This window comes from Salvelinus fontinalis, chromosome 33 (assembly GCF_029448725.1).
Source record: "Salvelinus fontinalis isolate EN_2023a chromosome 33, ASM2944872v1, whole genome shotgun sequence".
NCBI lineage: Eukaryota > Metazoa > Chordata > Actinopteri > Salmoniformes > Salmonidae > Salvelinus > Salvelinus fontinalis.
In genome coordinates this window covers 20,831,422-20,850,164 of record NC_074697.1, presented here as the reverse complement: position 1 = coordinate 20,850,164, position 18,743 = coordinate 20,831,422, and the positions used below count along the sequence as shown (strand labels likewise).

The 18,743-nt window shown below is 49.0% G+C and overlaps 1 protein-coding gene across 2 annotated transcripts in view; it reads right to left on the bottom strand.

Moving 5' to 3' along the window:
- LOC129831799 (calsyntenin-2-like) overlaps window positions 1-18,743 on the bottom strand; it is a 681,146-nt gene that overhangs the window by 83,643 nt on the left and 578,760 nt on the right. For both annotated transcript variants that reach the window (XM_055895258.1, XM_055895259.1), the window contains exon 11: window positions 17,062-17,210. In XM_055895258.1, the coding sequence (XP_055751233.1) occupies window positions 17,062-17,210 (149 nt within the window). The remainder of the gene's footprint in view (window positions 1-17,061; window positions 17,211-18,743) is intronic.

The window sequence follows — 18,743 nt, the reverse complement described above, 5'->3', positions numbered from 1 at the left end:
AGAGAGATGGAGAGGGAGAACAGAAAGAGAGATGGAGACGGAGGACAGAAAGAGAGATGGAGACGGAGGACAGAAAGAGAGATGGAGACGGAGGACAGAAAGAGAGATGGAGAGGGAGAACAGAAAGAGAGATGGAGAGGGAGAACAGAAAGAGAGATGAAGACGGAGGACAGAAAGAGAGATGGAGACGGAGGACAGAAAGAGAGATGGAGACGGAGGACAGAAAGAGAGATGGAGACGGAGGACAGAAAGAGAGATGGAGAGGGAGAACAGAAAGAGAGATGGAGAGGGAGAACAGAAAGAGAGATGGAGACGGAGGACAGAAAGAGAGATGGAGAGGGAGAACAGAAAAAGAGATGGAGAGGGAGAACAGAAAGAGAGATGGAGACGGAGGACAGAAAGAGAGATGGAGACGGAGGACAGAAAGAGAGATGGAGACGGAGGACAGAAAGAGAGATGGAGAGGGAGGACGGAAAGAGAGAGATGGAGATGGAGGACAGAAAGAGAGATGTAGAGGGAGGACAGAAAGAGAGAGATGGAGACGGAGGACAGAAAGAGAGATGGAGACGGAGGACAGAAATAGAGATGTAGATGGAGGACGGAAAGAGAGATGAGACAGAGGACAGAAAGAGAGATGTAGAGGGAGGACGGAAAGAGAGATGAGACGGAGGACAGAAAGAGAGATGGAGAGGGAGGACGGAAAGAGAGATGGAGACGGAGGACAGAAAGAGAGATGAGACGGAGGACATAAAGAGAGATGAGACGGAGGACAGAAAGAGAGATGTAGAGAGAGGACGGAAAGAGAGAGATGGAGATGGAGGACAGAAAGACAGCGATGGAGACGGAGGACAGAGAGAGAGATAGAGATGGAGTACAGAGAGCGACCGAGAGGGAGGACCGAGAGAGAGATGGAGACGGAGGACAGAGAGAGAGACAGAGAGGGAGGACAGAGAGAGAGATGGAGACTGAGGACAGAGAGAGACAGAGAGGGAGGACAGAGAGAGATGGAGAGGGAGGACAGAGAGAGAAATGGAGAGGGAGGACAGAGAGAGAGATGGAGAGGGAGGACATAGAAAGAGATGTAGAGGGAGGACAGAGAGATGGAGAGGGAGGACAAAGAGATAGATGGAGACGGAAAACAGATAGAGAGATGGAGAGGGAGGACAGAGAGAGAGATGGAGAAGGAGGACAGAGAGAGAGATGGAGAGGGAGAAGAGAAAGAGAGATGGAGAGGGAGAACAGAAAGAGAGATGGAGAGGGAGAACAGAAAGAGAGATGGAGACGGAGGACAGAAAGAGAGATGGAGACGGAGGACAGAAAGAGAGATGGAGACGGAGGACAGAAAGAGAGATGGAGAGGGAGAACAGAAAGAGAGATGGAGAGGGAGAACAGAAAGAGAGATGGAGACGGAGGACAGAAAGAGAGATGGAGACGGAGGACAGAAAGAGAGATGGAGACGGAGGACAGAAAGAGAGATGGAGAGGGAGAACAGAAAGAGAGATGGAGACGGAGGACAGAAAGAGAGATGGAGAGGGAGAACAGAAAGAGAGATGGAGACGGAGGACAGAAAGAGAGATGGAGACGGAGGACAGAGAGAGAGATAGAGATGGAGTACAGAGAGAGACCGAGAGGGAGGACCGAGAGAGAGATGGAGACGGAGGACAGAGAGAGAGACAGAGAGGGAGGACAGAGAGAGAGATGGAGACGGAGGACAGAGAGAGACAGAGAGGGAGGACAGAGAGAGATGGAGAGGGAGGACAGAGAGAGAAATGGAGAGGGAGGACAGAGAGAGAGATGGAGAGGGAGGACATAGAAAGAGATGGAGAGGGAGGACAGAGAGATGGAGAGGGAGGACAAAGAGATAGATGGAGACGGAAAACAGATAGAGAGATGGAGAGGGAGGACAGAGAGAGAGATGGAGAAGGAGGACAGAGAGAGAGATGGAGAGGGAGAAGAGAAAGAGAGATGGAGACGGAGACCAGAAAGAGAGATGGAGAGGGAGAACAGAAAGAGAGATGGAGACGGAGGACAGAAAGAGAGATGGAGAACAGAAAGAGAGATGGAGACGGAGGACAGAAAGAGAGATGGAGAACAGAAAGAGAGATGGAGACGGAGACCAGAAAGAGAGATGGAGAGGGAGAACAGAAAGAGAGATGGAGACGGAGGACAGAAAGAGAGATGGAGAGGGAGAACAGAAAGAGAGATGGAGAGGGAGAACAGAAAGAGAGATGGAGACGGAGAACAGAAAGAGAGATGGAGACGGAGGACAGAAAGAGAGATGAGACGGAGGACAGAAAGAGAGATGGAGATGGAGGACAGAAAGAGAGATGGAGACGGAGGACAGAAAGAGAGATGGAGATGGAGAACAGAAAGAGAGATGGAGAGGGAGAACAGAAAGAGAGATGGAGACGGAGGACAGAAAGAGAGATGGAGAGGGAGAACAGAAAGAGAGATGGAGAGGGGGAACAGAAAGAGAGATGGAGAGGGAGAACAGAAAGAGAGATGGAGACGGAGGACGCAAGGAGAGATGGAGACGGAGGACGGAAAGAGAGATGGAGACGGAGGACAGAAAGAGAGATGGAGAGGGAGAAGAGAAAGAGAGATGGAGAGGGAGAACAGAAAGAAAGATGGAGAGGGAGAACAGAAAGAGAGATGGAGACTGAGGACAGAAAGAGAGATGAGACGGAGGACATAAAGAGAGATGAGACGGAGGACAGAAAGAGAGATGTAGAGAGAGGACGGAAAGAGAGAGATGGAGATGGAGGACAGAAAGACAGCGATGGAGACGGAGGACAGAGAGAGAGATAGAGATGGAGTACAGAGAGCGACCGAGAGGGAGGACCGAGAGAGAGATGGAGACGGAGGACAGAGAGAGAGACAGAGAGGGAGGACAGAGAGAGAGATGGAGACTGAGGACAGAGAGAGACAGAGAGGGAGGACAGAGAGAGATGGAGAGGGAGGACAGAGAGAGAAATGGAGAGGGAGGACAGAGAGAGAGATGGAGAGGGAGGACATAGAAAGAGATGTAGAGGGAGGACAGAGAGATGGAGAGGGAGGACAAAGAGATAGATGGAGACGGAAAACAGATAGAGAGATGGAGAGGGAGGACAGAGAGAGAGATGGAGAAGGAGGACAGAGAGAGAGATGGAGAGGGAGAAGAGAAAGAGAGATGGAGAGGGAGAACAGAAAGAGAGATGGAGAGGGAGAACAGAAAGAGAGATGGAGACGGAGGACAGAAAGAGAGATGGAGACGGAGGACAGAAAGAGAGATGGAGACGGAGGACAGAAAGAGAGATGGAGAGGGAGAACAGAAAGAGAGATGGAGAGGGAGAACAGAAAGAGAGATGGAGACGGAGGACAGAAAGAGAGATGGAGACGGAGGACAGAAAGAGAGATGGAGACGGAGGACAGAAAGAGAGATGGAGAGGGAGAACAGAAAGAGAGATGGAGATGGAGGACAGAAAGAGAGATGGAGAGGGAGAACAGAAAGAGAGATGGAGACGGAGGACAGAAAGAGAGATGGAGACGGAGGACAGAGAGAGAGATAGAGATGGAGTACAGAGAGAGACCGAGAGGGAGGACCGAGAGAGAGATGGAGACGGAGGACAGAGAGAGAGACAGAGAGGGAGGACAGAGAGAGAGATGGAGACGGAGGACAGAGAGAGACAGAGAGGGAGGACAGAGAGAGATGGAGAGGGAGGACAGAGAGAGAAATGGAGAGGGAGGACAGAGAGAGAGATGGAGAGGGAGGACATAGAAAGAGATGGAGAGGGAGGACAGAGAGATGGAGAGGGAGGACAAAGAGATAGATGGAGACGGAAAACAGATAGAGAGATGGAGAGGGAGGACAGAGAGAGAGATGGAGAAGGAGGACAGAGAGAGAGATGGAGAGGGAGAAGAGAAAGAGAGATGGAGAGGGAGAACAGAAAGAGAGATGGAGAGGGAGAACAGAAAGAGAGATGGAGACGGAGGACAGAAAGAGAGATGGAGAACAGAAAGAGAGATGGAGACGGAGGACAGAAAGAGAGATGGAGAACAGAAAGAGAGATGGAGACGGAGACCAGAAAGAGAGATGGAGAGGGAGAACAGAAAGAGAGATGGAGACGGAGGACAGAAAGAGAGATGGAGAGGGAGAACAGAAAGAGAGATGGAGAGGGAGAACAGAAAGAGAGATGGAGACGGAGAACAGAAAGAGAGATGGAGACGGAGGACAGAAAGAGAGATGAGACGGAGGACAGAAAGAGAGATGGAGATGGAGGACAGAAAGAGAGATGGAGACGGAGGACAGAAAGAGAGATGGAGATGGAGAACAGAAAGAGAGATGGAGAGGGAGAACAGAAAGAGAGATGGAGACGGAGGACAGAAAGAGAGATGGAGAGGGAGAACAGAAAGAGAGATGGAGAGGGAGAACAGAAAGAGAGATGGAGAGGGAGAACAGAAAGAGAGATGGAGACGGAGGACGCAAGGAGAGATGGAGACGGAGGACGGAAAGAGAGATGGAGACGGAGGACAGAAAGAGAGATGGAGAGGGAGAAGAGAAAGAGAGATGGAGAGGGAGAACAGAAAGAAAGATGGAGAGGGAGAACAGAAAGAGAGATGGAGACGGAGGACAGAAAGAGAGATGGAGACGGAGGACAGAAAGAGAGATGGAGACGGAGGACAGAAAGAGAGATGGAGAGGGAGAACAGAAAGAGAGATGGAGAGGGAGAACAGAAAGAGAGATGGAGACGGAGGACAGAAAGAGAGCTGGAGACGGAGGACAGAAAGAGAGATGGAGAGGGAGACCAGAAAGAGAGATGGAGACGGAGGACAGAAAGAGAGATTGAGACGGAGGACAGAAAGAGAGATGGAGACGGAGGACAGAAAGAGAGATGGAGAGGGAGAAGAGAAAGAGAGATGAAGAGGGAGAACAGAAAGAGAGATGGAGACGGAGAACAGAAAGAGAGATGGAGACGGAGGACAGAAAGAGAGATGGAGACGGAGGACAGAGAGAGAGATGGAGACGGAGGACAGAAATAGAGATCGAGAGGGAGAACAGAAAGAGAGATGGAGAGGGAGAACAGAAAGAGAGATGGAGACGGAGGACAGAAAGAGAGATGGAGACGGAGGACAGAAAGAGAGATGGAGACGGAGGACAGAAAGAGAGATGGAGACGGAGGACAGAAAGAGAGATGGAGAGGGAGAAGAGAAAAAGAGATGGAGAGGGAGAACAGAAAGAGAGATGGAGACGGAGGACAGAAAGAGAGATGGAGACGGAGGACAGAAAGAGAGATGGAGACGGAGGACAGAAAGAGAGATGGAGAGGGAGGACGGAAAGAGAGAGATGGAGATGGAGGACAGAAAGAGAGATGTAGAGGGAGGACAGAAAGAGAGAGATGGAGACGGAGGACAGAAAGAGAGATATAGATGGAGGACGGAAAGAGAGATGGAGACGGAGGACAGAAAGAGAGATGTAGAGGGAGGACGGAAAGAGAGATGAGACGGAGGACAGAAAGAGAGATGTAGAGGGAGGACGGAAAGAGAGATGGAGACGGAGGACAGAAAGAGAGATGAGACGGAGGACATAAAGAGAGATGAGACGGAGGACAGAAAGAGAGATGTAGAGGGAGGACGGAAAGAGAGAGATAGAGATGGAGGACAGAAAGACAGCGATGGAGACGGAGGACAGAAAGAGAGATGGAGACGGAGGACAGAAAGAGAGATGGAGACGGAGGACAGAAAGAGAGATGTAGATGGAGGACGGAAAGAGAGATGAGACGGAGGACAGAAAGAGAGATGTAGAGGGAGGACGGAAAGAGAGATGAGACGGAGGACAGAAAGAGAGATGGAGAGGGAGGACAGAGAGAGAGATGTAGAAGGAGGACAGAGAGAGAGATGGAGAGGGAGAAGAGAAAGAGAGATGGAGAGGGAGAACAGAAAGAGAGATGGAGAGGGAGAACAGAAAGAGAGATGGAGACGGAGGACAGAAAGAGAGATGAGACGGAGGACAGAAAGAGAGATGGAGACGGAGGACAGAAAGAGAGATGGAGACGGAGGACAGAAAGAGAGATGGAGAGGGAGAACAGAAAGAGAGATGGAGAGGGAGAACAGAAAGAGAGATGGAGAGGGAGAACAGAAAGAGAGATGGAGACGGAGGACGCAAGGAGAGATGGAGACGGAGGACGGAAAGAGAGATGGAGACGGAGGACAGAAAGAGAGATGGAGAGGGAGAAGAGAAAGAGAGATGGAGAGGGAGAACAGAAAGAGAGATGGAGAGGGAGAACAGAAAGAGAGATGGAGACGGAGGACAGAAAGAGAGATGGAGACGGAGGACAGAAAGAGAGATGAAGACGGAGGACAGAAAGAGAGATGGAGAGGGAGAACAGAAAGAGAGATGGAGAGGGAGAACAGAAAGAGAGATGGAGACGGAGGACAGAAAGAGAGATGGAGACGGAGGACAGAAAGAGAGATGGAGAGGGAGACCAGAAAGAGAGATGGAGACGGAGGACAGAAAGAGAGATGGAGACGGAGGACAGAAAGAGAGATGGAGACGGAGGACAGAAAGAGAGATGGAGAGGGAGAAGAGAAAGAGAGATGAAGAGGGAGAACAGAAAGAGAGATGGAGACGGAGTACAGAAAGTGAGATGGAGACGGAGGACAGAAAGAGAGATGGAGACGGAGGACAGAGAGAGATGGAGACGGAGGACAGAAAAATAGATCGAGAGGGAGAACAGAAAGAGAGATGGAGAGGGAGAACAGAAAGAGAGATGGAGACGGAGGACAGAAAGAGAGATGGAGACGGAGGACAGAAAGAGAGGTGAGACGGAGGACAGAAAGAGAGATGGAGACGGAGGACAGAAAGAGAGATGGAGAGGGAGAAGAGAAAAAGAGATGGAGAGGGAGAACAGAAAGAGAGATGGAGACGGAGGACAGAAAGAGAGATGGAGATGGAGGACAGAAAGAGAGATGGAGACGGAGGACAGAAAGAGAGATGGAGAGGGAGGACGGAAAGAGAGAGATGGAGATGGAGGACAGAAAGAGAGATGTAGAGGGAGGACAGAAAGAGAGAGATGGAGACGGAGGACAGAAAGAGAGATGGAGACGGAGGACAGAAAGAGAGATGTAGATGGAGGACGGAAAGAGAGATGAGACGGAGGACAGAAAGAGAGATGTAGAGGGAGGACGGAAAGAGAGATGAGACGGAGGACAGAAAGAGAGATGGAGAGGGAGGACGGAAAGAGAGATGGAGACGGAGGACAGAAAGAGAGATGAGACGGAGGACATAAAGAGAGATGAGACGGAGGACAGAAAGAGAGATGTAGAGGGAGGACGGAAAGAGAGAGATGGAGATGGAGGACAGAAAGACAGCGATGGAGACGGAGGACAGAAAGAGAGATGGAGACGGAGGACAGAAAGAGAGATGGAGACGGAGGACAGAAAGAGAGATGGAGAGGGTGAACAGAAAGAGAGATGAAGAGGGAGAACAGAAAGAGAGATGGAGACGGAGAACAGAAAGAGAGATGGAGACGGAGGACAGAAAGAGAGATGGAGATGGAGGACAGAGAGAGAGATGGAGACGGAGGACAGAAAAAGAGATGGAGAGGGAGAACAGAAAGAGAGATGGAGAGGGAGAACAGAAAGAGAGATGGAGACGGAGGACAGAAAGAGAGATGGAGACGGAGGACAGAAAGAGAGATGGAGACGGAGGACAGAAAGAGAGATGGAGAGGGAGAACAGAAAGAGAGATGGAGAGGGAGAACAGAAAGTGAGATGGAGACGGAGGACAGAAAGAGAGATGGAGACGGAGGACAGAAAGAGAGATGGAGACGGAGGACAGAAAGAGAGATGGAGACGGAGGACAGAAAGAGAGATGGAGAGGGAGAACAGAAAGAGAGATGGAGAGGGAGAACAGAAAGAGAGATGGAGACGGAGGACAGAAAGAGAGATGGAGAGGGAGAACAGAAAAAGAGATGGAGAGGGAGAACAGAAAGAGAGATGGAGACGGAGGACAGAAAGAGAGATGGAGACGGAGGACAGAAAGAGAGATGGAGACGGAGGACAGAAAGAGAGATGGAGAGGGAGGACGGAAAGAGAGAGATGGAGATGGAGGACAGAAAGAGAGATGTAGAGGGAGGACAGAAAGAGAGAGATGGAGACGGAGGACAGAAAGAGAGATGGAGACGGAGGACAGAAATAGAGATGTAGATGGAGGACGGAAAGAGAGATGAGACAGAGGACAGAAAGAGAGATGTAGAGGGAGGACGGAAAGAGAGATGAGACGGAGGACAGAAAGAGAGATGGAGAGGGAGGACGGAAAGAGAGATGGAGACGGAGGACAGAAAGAGAGATGAGACGGAGGACATAAAGAGAGATGAGACGGAGGACAGAAAGAGAGATGTAGAGAGAGGACGGAAAGAGAGAGATGGAGATGGAGGACAGAAAGACAGCGATGGAGACGGAGGACAGAGAGAGAGATAGAGATGGAGTACAGAGAGCGACCGAGAGGGAGGACCGAGAGAGAGATGGAGACGGAGGACAGAGAGAGAGACAGAGAGGGAGGACAGAGAGAGAGATGGAGACTGAGGACAGAGAGAGACAGAGAGGGAGGACAGAAAGAGAGATGGAGAGGGAGGACAGAGAGAGAAATGGAGAGGGAGGACAGAGAGAGAGATGGAGAGGGAGGACATAGAAAGAGATGTAGAGGGAGGACAGAGAGATGGAGAGGGAGGACAAAGAGATAGATGGAGACGGAAAACAGATAGAGAGATGGAGAGGGAGGACAGAGAGAGAGATGGAGAAGGAGGACAGAGAGAGAGATGGAGAGGGAGAAGAGAAAGAGAGATGGAGAGGGAGAACAGAAAGAGAGATGGAGAGGGAGAACAGAAAGAGAGATGGAGACGGAGGACAGAAAGAGAGATGGAGACGGAGGACAGAAAGAGAGATGGAGACGGAGGACAGAAAGAGAGATGGAGAGGGAGAACAGAAAGAGAGATGGAGAGGGAGAACAGAAAGAGAGATGGAGACGGAGGACAGAAAGAGAGATGGAGACGGAGGACAGAAAGAGAGATGGAGACGGAGGACAGAAAGAGAGATGGAGAGGGAGAACAGAAAGAGAGATGGAGACGGAGGACAGAAAGAGAGATGGAGAGGGAGAACAGAAAGAGAGATGGAGACGGAGGACAGAAAGAGAGATGGAGACGGAGGACAGAGAGAGAGATAGAGATGGAGTACAGAGAGAGACCGAGAGGGAGGACCGAGAGAGAGATGGAGACGGAGGACAGAGAGAGAGACAGAGAGGGAGGACAGAGAGAGAGATGGAGACGGAGGACAGAGTGAGACAGAGAGGGAGGACAGAGAGAGATGGAGAGGGAGGACAGAGAGAGAAATGGAGAGGGAGGACAGAGAGAGAGATGGAGAGGGAGGACATAGAAAGAGATGGAGAGGGAGGACAGAGAGATGGAGAGGGAGGACAAAGAGAGAGATGGAGACGGAAAACAGATAGAGAGATGGAGAGGGAGGACAGAGAGAGAGATGGAGAAGGAGGACAGAGAGAGAGATGGAGAGGGAGAAGAGAAAGAGAGATGGAGAGGGAGAACAGAAAGAGAGATGGAGAGGGAGAACAGAAAGAGAGATGGAGACGGAGGACAGAAAGAGAGATGGAGACGGAGGACAGAAAGAGAGATGGAGACGGAGGACAGAAAGAGAGATGGAGAGGGAGAACAGAAAGAGAGATGGAGAGGGAGAACAGAAAGAGAGATGGAGACGGAGGACAGAAAGAGAGATGGAGACGGAGGACAGAAAGAGAGATGGAGACGGAGGACAGAAAGAGAGATGGAGAGGGAGAACAGAAAGAGAGATGGAGACGGAGGACAGAAAGAGAGATGGAGAGGGAGAACAGAAAGAGAGATGGAGACGGAGGACAGAAAGAGAGATGGAGACGGAGGACAGAGAGAGAGATAGAGATGGAGTACAGAGAGAGACCGAGAGGGAGGACCGAGAGAGAGATGGAGACGGAGGACAGAGAGAGAGACAGAGAGGGAGGACAGAGAGAGAGATGGAGACGGAGGACAGAGAGAGACAGAGAGGGAGGACAGAGAGAGATGGAGAGGGAGGACAGAGAGAGAAATGGAGAGGGAGGACAGAGAGAGAGATGGAGAGGGAGGACATAGAAAGAGATGGAGAGGGAGGACAGAGAGATGGAGAGGGAGGACAAAGAGAGAGATGGAGACGGAAAACAGATAGAGAGATGGAGAGGGAGGACAGAGAGAGAGATGGAGAAGGAGGACAGAGAGAGAGATGGAGAGGGAGAAGAGAAAGAGAGATGGAGAGGGAGAACAGAAAGAGAGATGGAGAGGGAGAACAGAAAGAGAGATGGAGACGGAGGACAGAAAGAGAGATGGAGACGGAGGACAGAAAGAGAGATGGAGACGGAGGACAGAAAGAGAGATGGAGAGGGAGAACAGAAAGAGAGATGGAGAGGGAGAACAGAAAGAGAGATGGAGACGGAGGACAGAAAGAGAGATGGAGACGGAGGACAGAAAGAGAGATGGAGACGGAGGACAGAAAGAGAGATGGAGAGGGAGAACAGAAAGAGAGATGGAGACGGAGGACAGAAAGAGAGATGGAGAGGGAGAACAGAAAGAGAGATGGAGACGGAGGACAGAAAGAGAGATGGAGACGGAGGACAGAAAGAGAGATGGAGACGGAGAACAGAAAGAGAGATGAAGAGGGAGAACAGAAAGAGAGATGAGACGGAGAACAGAAAGAGAGATGGAGATGGAGGACAGAAAGAGAGATGGAGACGGAGGACAGAAAGAGAGATGGAGACGGAGGACAGAAAGAGAGATGGAGAGGGAGAACAGAAAGAGAGATGGAGAGGGAGAACAGAAAGAGAGATGGAGACGGAGGACAGATAGAGAGATGAAGACGGAGCAGAGAAAGAGAGATGGAGAGTTAGAACAGAAAGAGAGATGGAGACGGAGGACAGAAAGAGAGATGGAGAGGGAGAACAGAAAGAGAGATGGAGACGGAGGACAGAAAGAGAGATGGAGACGGAGGACAGAAAGAGAGATGGAGACGGAGGACAGAAAGAGAGATGGAGAGGGAGAACAGAAAGAGAGATGAAGAGGGAGAACAGAAAGAGAGATGGAGACGGAGAACAGAAAGAGAGATGGAGACGGAGAACAGAAAGAGAGATGGAGACGGAGGACAGAAAGAGAGATGGAGACGGAGGACAGAGAGAGAGATGGAGACGGAGGACAGAAAAAGAGATGGAGAGGGAGAACAGAAAGAGAGATGGAGAGGGAGAACAGAAAGAGAGATGGAGACGGAGGACAGAAAGAGAGATGGAGACGGAGGACAGAAAGAGAGATGGAGACGGAGGACAGAAAGAGAGATGGAGAGGGAGAACAGAAAGAGAGATGGAGACGGAGGACAGAAAGAGAGATGGATACGGAGGACAGAAAGAGAGATGGAGAGGGAGAATAGAAAGAGAGATGGAGAGGGAGAACAGAAAGAGAGATGGAGACGGAGGACAGAAAGAGAGATGGAGACAGAGGACAGAAACAGAGATGGAGACGGAGGACAGAAAGAGAGATGGAGAGGGAGAACAGAAAAAGAGATGGAGAGGGAGAACAGAAAGAGAGATGGAGACGGAGGACAGAAAGAGAGATGAGACGGAGGACAGAAAGAGAGATGGAGACGGAGGACAGAAAGAGAGATGGAGAGGGAGGACGGAAAGAGAGAGATGGAGATGGAGGACAGAAAGAGAGATTTAGAGGGAGGACAGAAAGAGAGAGATGGAGACGGAGGACAGAAAGAGAGATGTAGATGGAGGACGGAAAGAGAGATGAGACGGAGGACAGAAAGAGAGATGTAGAGGGAGGACGGAAAGAGAGATGAGACGGAGGACAGAAAGAGAGATGGAGAGGGAGGACGGAAAGAGAGATGGAGACGGAGGACAGAAAGAGAGATGAGACGGAGGACAGAAAGAGAGATGTAGAGGGAGGACGGAAAGAGAGAGATGGAGATGGAGGACAGAAAGACAGCGATGGAGACGGAGGACAGAGAGAGAGATAGAGATGGAGTACAGAGAGAGACAGAGAGGGAGGACCGAGAGAGAGATGGAGACGGAGGACAGAGAGAGAGACAGAGAGGGAGGACAGAGAGAGAGATGGAGACGGAGGACAGAGAGAGACAGAGAGGGAGGACAGAGAGAGATGGAGAGGGAGGACAGAGAGAGATATCGAGAGGGAGGACAGAGAGAGAGATGGAGAGGGAGGACATAGAAAGAGATGGAGATGGAGGACAGAGAGATGGAGAGGGAGGACAAAAAGAGAGATGGAGACGGAAAACAGAGAGAGAGAGATGGAGAGGGAGGACAGAGAGAGAGGGAGGACAGAGAGAGATGGAGAGGGAGGACAGAGAGAGAGATGGAGAAGGAGGACAGAGAGAGATGGAGAGGGAGGACCGAGAGAGAGAGATGTAGAGGGAGAACAGAAAGAGAGATGGAGACGGAGAACAGAAAGAGAGATGAGACGGAGGACAGAAAGAGAGATGGAGACGGAGGACAGAAAGAGAGATGTAGAGGGAGGACGGAAAGAGAGATGTAGAGGGAGGACGGAAAGACAGCGATGGAGACGGAGGACAGAAAGAGAGATGAGACGGAGGACAGAAAGAGAGATGGAGACGGAGGACAGAAAGAGAGATGGAGACGGAAAACAGAGAGAGAGATGGAGAGGGAGGACAGAGAGAGAGGGAGGACAGAGAGAGATGGAGAGGGAGGACAGAGAGAGAGATGGAGAAGGAGGACAGAGAGATATGGAGAGGGAGGACCGAGAGAGATGGAGACAGAGGACAGAGAGAGAGATAGAGATGGAGGACAGAGAGAGACAGAGCGGGAGGACAGAGAGAGAGATAGAGATGGAGTACAGAGAGAGACAGAGAGGGAGGACCGAGAGAGAGATGGAGACGGAGGACAGAGAGAGAGACAGAGAGGGAGGACAGAGAGAGAGATGGAGACGGAGGACAGAGAGAGACAGAGAGGGAGGACAGAGAGAGATGGAGGGAAGACAGAGAGAGAAATGGAGAGGGAGGACAGAGAGAGAGATGGAGAGGGAGGACATAGAAAGAGATGGAGAGGGAGGACAGAGAGATGGAGAGGGAGGACAAAAAGAGATGGAGAGGGAGGACAAAGAGAGAGATGGAGAGGGAGGAAAGAGAGAGAGAACTAAATGCAGACAGATATACAGTTAAGTCGGAAGTTTACATACACTTAGGTTGGAGTCATTAAAACAAATTTTTCAACCACTCCACACATTTCTATAGTTCTGGCAAGTCGGATAGGACATCTACTTTGTGCATGAAACAAGTAATTTTTCCAACAATCGTTCAGCGACAGATTATTTCACTTATAATTCACTGTATCACAATTCCAGTGGGTCAGAAGTTTACATACACTAAGTTGACTGTGCCTTTAATTAAAAGGCTTGGAAAATTCCAGAAAATGATGTCATGGCTTTAGAAGCTTCTGGTAGTCTAATTGACATAATTTGATTCAATTGGAGGTGTACCTGTGGATGTATTTCAAGGCCTACCTTCAAACTCAGTGCCTCTTTGCTTGACATCATGGGAAAATGAAAAAAGAATCAAAAGAAATATTAGACCTCCACAAGTCTGGTTCATCCTTGGGGGCAATTTCCAAAAGCCTGAAGGTACCACGTTCATCTGTACAAACAATAGTATGCAAGTATAAACACCATGGGACCACGCAGCCGTCATACCACTCAGTAAGGAGACGCGTTCTGTCTCCTAGAGATGAACGTACTTTGTTGCGAAAAGTGAAAATCTATCCCAGAAAAACAGCAAAGGACCTTGTGAAGATGTTGGAGGAAACAGGTACAAAAGTATCTATACCCACAGTAAAACGAGTCCTATATCGACATAACCTGAAAGGCCGCTCAGCAAGGAAGAAGCCACTGCTTCAAAACCGCCATAAAAAAAGCCAGACTACGGTTTGCAACTGCACCTTTGGACAAAGATCATACTTTATGGAGAAATGTCCTCTGGTCTGATCAAACAAAAATAGAACTGTTTGGCCATAATGACCATCATTATGTTTGGAGGAAAAAGGGGGAGGCTTGCTAGCCGAAGAACACCATCCCAACCGTAAAGCAGGGGCGTGGCAGCATCATGTTGTGGGGGTGCTTTGCTGCAGGAGGGACTGGTGCACTTCACAAAATAGATGGCATCATGAGGCAGGAAACAAAACATTTTATGGATATAATGAAGCAACATCTTAAGGCATCAGTTAGGAAGTTAAAGCTTGGTCGCAAATGTGTCTTCCAAATGGACAATGACCCCAAGCATTCTTCAAAATTTTTGGCAAAATGGCATAAGGACAACAAAGTAAAGGTATTGGAGTGGCCATCACAAAGCCCTGACCTCAATCCTATAGAACATTTGTGGGCACAACTGATAAAGTGTGTGCGAGCAAGGAGGCCTACAAACCTGATTCAGTTACACCAGCTCTGTCAGGAGGATTGGGCCAAAATTCACCCAACTTATTGTGGGAAGCTACCCGAAACGTTTGCCACAAGTTAAACAATTTAAAGGCAATGCTACCAAATACTAATTGAGTGTATGTTAACTTCTGTCCCACTGGGAATGTGGTGAAAGAAATAAAAGCTGAAATAAATCATTCTCTCTACTATTATTATGCCATTTAACATTCTTAAAATAAAGTGGTGATCCTAACTGACCTAAGGCATGGAATTTTTACTCAGATTAAATGTCAGAAATTGTGAAAAACCGAGTTTAAATGTATTTGGCTAAGGTGTATGTAAACTTCCGACTTCAACTGTAGCTACTGTAGGTTAAACTGGACTGAGGTGGAAAAAAGATAGATAGTCATAATGTGAGGTGGATGGAAAGAGAAGACCTTATCCAGTCACAATGTGAGGTAGTTAAAGGACAGGAGGGAGAAGACCTTATCCAGTCACAATGTGAGGTGGATGAAGGACAGGAGGGAGAAGACCTTATCCAGTCACAATGTGAGGTGGATGGAAAGGAGGGAGAAGACCTTATCCAGTCACAATGTGAGGTGGATGGACAGGAGGGAGAAGACCTTATCCAGTCATAATGTGAGGTGGATGGAAAGGAGGGAGAAGACTTTATCCAGTCACAATGTGAGGTGGATGGACAGGAGGGAGAAGACCTTATCCAGTCATAATGTGAGGTGGATGAAGGGCAGGAGGGAGAAGACCTTATCCAGTCATAATGTGAGGTGGATGAAGGACAGGAGGGAGAAGACCTTATCCAGTCATAATGTGAGGTGGATGAAGGACAGGAGGGAGAAGACCTTATCCAGTCATAATGTGAAGTGGATGGACAGGAGGGAGAAGACCTTATCCAGTCATAATGTGAGGTGGATGAAGGACAGGAGAAGACCTTATCCAATCATAATGTACTGAGGTGGATGAAGGACAGGAGGGAGAAGACCTTATTCAGTCACAATGTGAGGTGGATGAAGGACAGGAGAGAGAAGACCTTATCCAGTCATAATGTACTGAGGTGGATGAAGGACAGGAGGGAGAAGACCTTATCCAGTCACAATGTGAGGTGGATGAAGGACAGGAGAGAGAAGACCTTATCCAGTCATAATGTACTGAGGTGGATGAAGGACAGGAGGGAGAAGACCTTATCCAGTCATAATGTACTGAGGTGGATGAAGGACAGGAGGGAGAAGACCTTATCCAGTCACAATGTGAGGTGGATGAAGGACAGGAGGGGAAGCCCTTATCCAGTCAAAATGTACTGAGGTGGATGGAAAGGAGGGAGAATACCTTATCCAGTCATAATGTGAGGTGGATGAAGGACAGGAGAGAGAAGACCTTATCCAGTCATAATGTGAGGTGGATGAACGACAGGAGGGAGAAGACCTTATCCAGTCATAATGTGAGGTGGATGAAGGACAGGAGCGAGAAGACCTTATCCAGTCATAATGTACTGAGGTGGATGAAGGACAGGAGAGAGAAGACCTTATTCAGTCACAATGTGAGGTAGTTAAAGGACAGGAGAGAGAAGACCTTATCCAGTCATAATGTGAGGTGGATGAAGGACAGGAGGGAGAAGACCTTATCCAGTCATAATGTACTGAGGTGGATGAAGGACAGGAGGGAGAAGACCTTATCCAGTCATAATGTACTGAGGTGGATGAAGGACAGGAGGGAGAAGACCTTATCCAGTCATAATGTGAGGTGGATGAAGGACAGGAGAGAGAAGACCTTATCCAGTCATAATGTACTGAGGTGGATGAAGGACAGGAGGGAGAAGACCTTATCCAGTCACAATGTGAGGTGGATGAAGGACAGGAGAGAGAAGACCTTATCCAGTCATAATGTACTGAGGTGGATGAAGGACAGGAGGGAGAAGACCTTATCCAGTCATAATGTACTGAGGTGGATGAAGGACAGGAGGGAGAAGACCTTATCCAGTCACAATGTGAGGTGGATGAAGGACAGGAGGGGAAGCCCTTATCCAGTCAAAATGTACTGAGGTGGATGGAAAGGAGGGAGAATACCTTATCCAGTCATAATGTGAGGTGGATGAAGGACAGGAGAGAGAAGACCTTATCCAGTCATAATGTGAGGTGGATGAACGACAGGAGGGAGAAGACCTTATCCAGTCATAATGTGAGGTGGATGAAGGACAGGAGCGAGAAGACCTTATCCAGTCATAATGTACTGAGGTGGATGAAGGACAGGAGAGAGAAGACCTTATTCAGTCACAATGTGAGGTAGTTAAAGGACAGGAGAGAGAAGACCTTATCCAGTCATAATGTGAGGTGGATGAAGGACAGGAGGGAGAAGACCTTATCCAGTCATAATGTACTGAGGTGGATGAAGGACAGGAGGGAGAAGACCTTATCCAGTCATAATGTACTGAGGTGGATGAAGGACAGGAGGGAGAAGACCTTATCCAGTCATAATGTACTGAGTTGGATGAAGGACATGGAGAGACAGGAGATAGACAGCTAGAGATGATGTAACGGTCAGTGGTAAAGGTAGAAGGAGCCTTGCGTACTGTACTGAGGTTGAGATGTGCAGGTGTCTGATGCCCGGTGTGGGAAACTGGCGGGAGTTGATGTAGGAGACCTTCCTCAGAGCGGCGTTCATGTTCTCCAGATCCTCTCCCTCCATCACCAGGATCGACTGGGCTGGGTTGAAGTGGAACTGAGAGAGAGAAGTGAGAGACAGAGAAAAACAGAGAGAGAGAAAGAGAAAGAGAGCACATCAGACTTGACCACAGTTTAACACACACCAAAACAATTGTGTGTCTTAGTGTGTCGAAATATGTGTGTACAACATAAGTGTGTGTCTGACTGAGTGTGTTTGAGTGTACATCACGAGTGTGTGTTCATTATTTTTCTCTGTTTCAGGGATCAAAAGCCTCTTGTGTTGCTCAGACACACTCAGACACAGCTCTGGGTCCCAGTGGACATGATGCACTGAGTCTCAGTTTCACAGAAGAGGCTTTATGCTGCCAATACAACAGTCTCATTCACACAGCAGCAAAGACACTACGCTTCAGGGAGCTCTCTCCATATAAGTTTATCCCTCTGCCCCCCATCTCTCTCCTCTCATCCTCTCCTTCTCCTGTGATTGCATTGTCAAGCGTCCCACCTGATCCTAAACACTGTCCTTAAGCTGTACTGGACTCAGGAGACCCGTTGAAAAGTGTCATCACAAAAAGAAAAGGAAATAATTTGAAAAAGATAAAGTGAACTAGCCCTGCAGTTGTAGTTTTATCTCTCTCTCTCTCTCTCTCTCTCTCTCTCTCTCTCTCTCTCTCTCTCTCTCTCTCTCTCTCTCTCTCTCTCTCTCTCTCTCTCTCTCTCTCTCTCTCTCTCTCTCTCTACTCTTCGCTTTATCTCCTCCCTCTCTCTGTACTGGGAGATGAATCAGCTTGAAGGGGGGAGGAAGAAAAGATGGAAGGGGGATATACGGAGGGTAGGGGAGGAAAGAGAGGGAAGAGAGGGGAAACATATGTTTGAATCTATACTGAACAAAAATGTAAAGTGTTGGTCCCATAATTCATGAGCTGAAATAAAAGATCCCAGAAATGTTCCACAAGAACTAAAAGCTTATTTCTCTCAAATGATCACACATTTGTTTACATCCCTTTTCCAAGATAATCCATCCAAATGTGCAGTTTTGTCACACAACACAATGCCACAGATGTCTCAAGTTTTGAGGGAGTGTATAATGGGCATGCTGACTGCAGGAATGTCCACCAGAGCTGTTGACAGATACTTTAAGTTAATTCCTCTACCATAAGATGCCTCCAACGTCGTTTTAGAGAATTTGGCAGTACGTTCAACCGGCTACACAACCGCAGACCACGTGTAACTACGTCAACCCAGGACCTCCATATCCGGCTTCCTCCCCTGTGGGATCCTCTGAGGAGGGGTGCGGTGCTGCTGAGGAGTACTTCTGTCTGTAATAAAGCCTTTTCTGTGAGAAAAACTCATTCTGATTGGCTGGCCTGGCTCCCAAGTGGGTGGGCCTATGCCCTTCCAGGCCCAGCCATGGCTGACCCCTGCCCAGTCATGTGAAAGTCAGAGATTAGGGCCTAATTCATGTATTTCAATTGCCTGATTTCCTTCTATGAACTGTAACTCAGTAACATCTTTGAAATTGTTGCATGTTGAGTTTATATTTTTGTTCAGTATATACAGTACATTCAGAAAGTATTCAGACCCCATC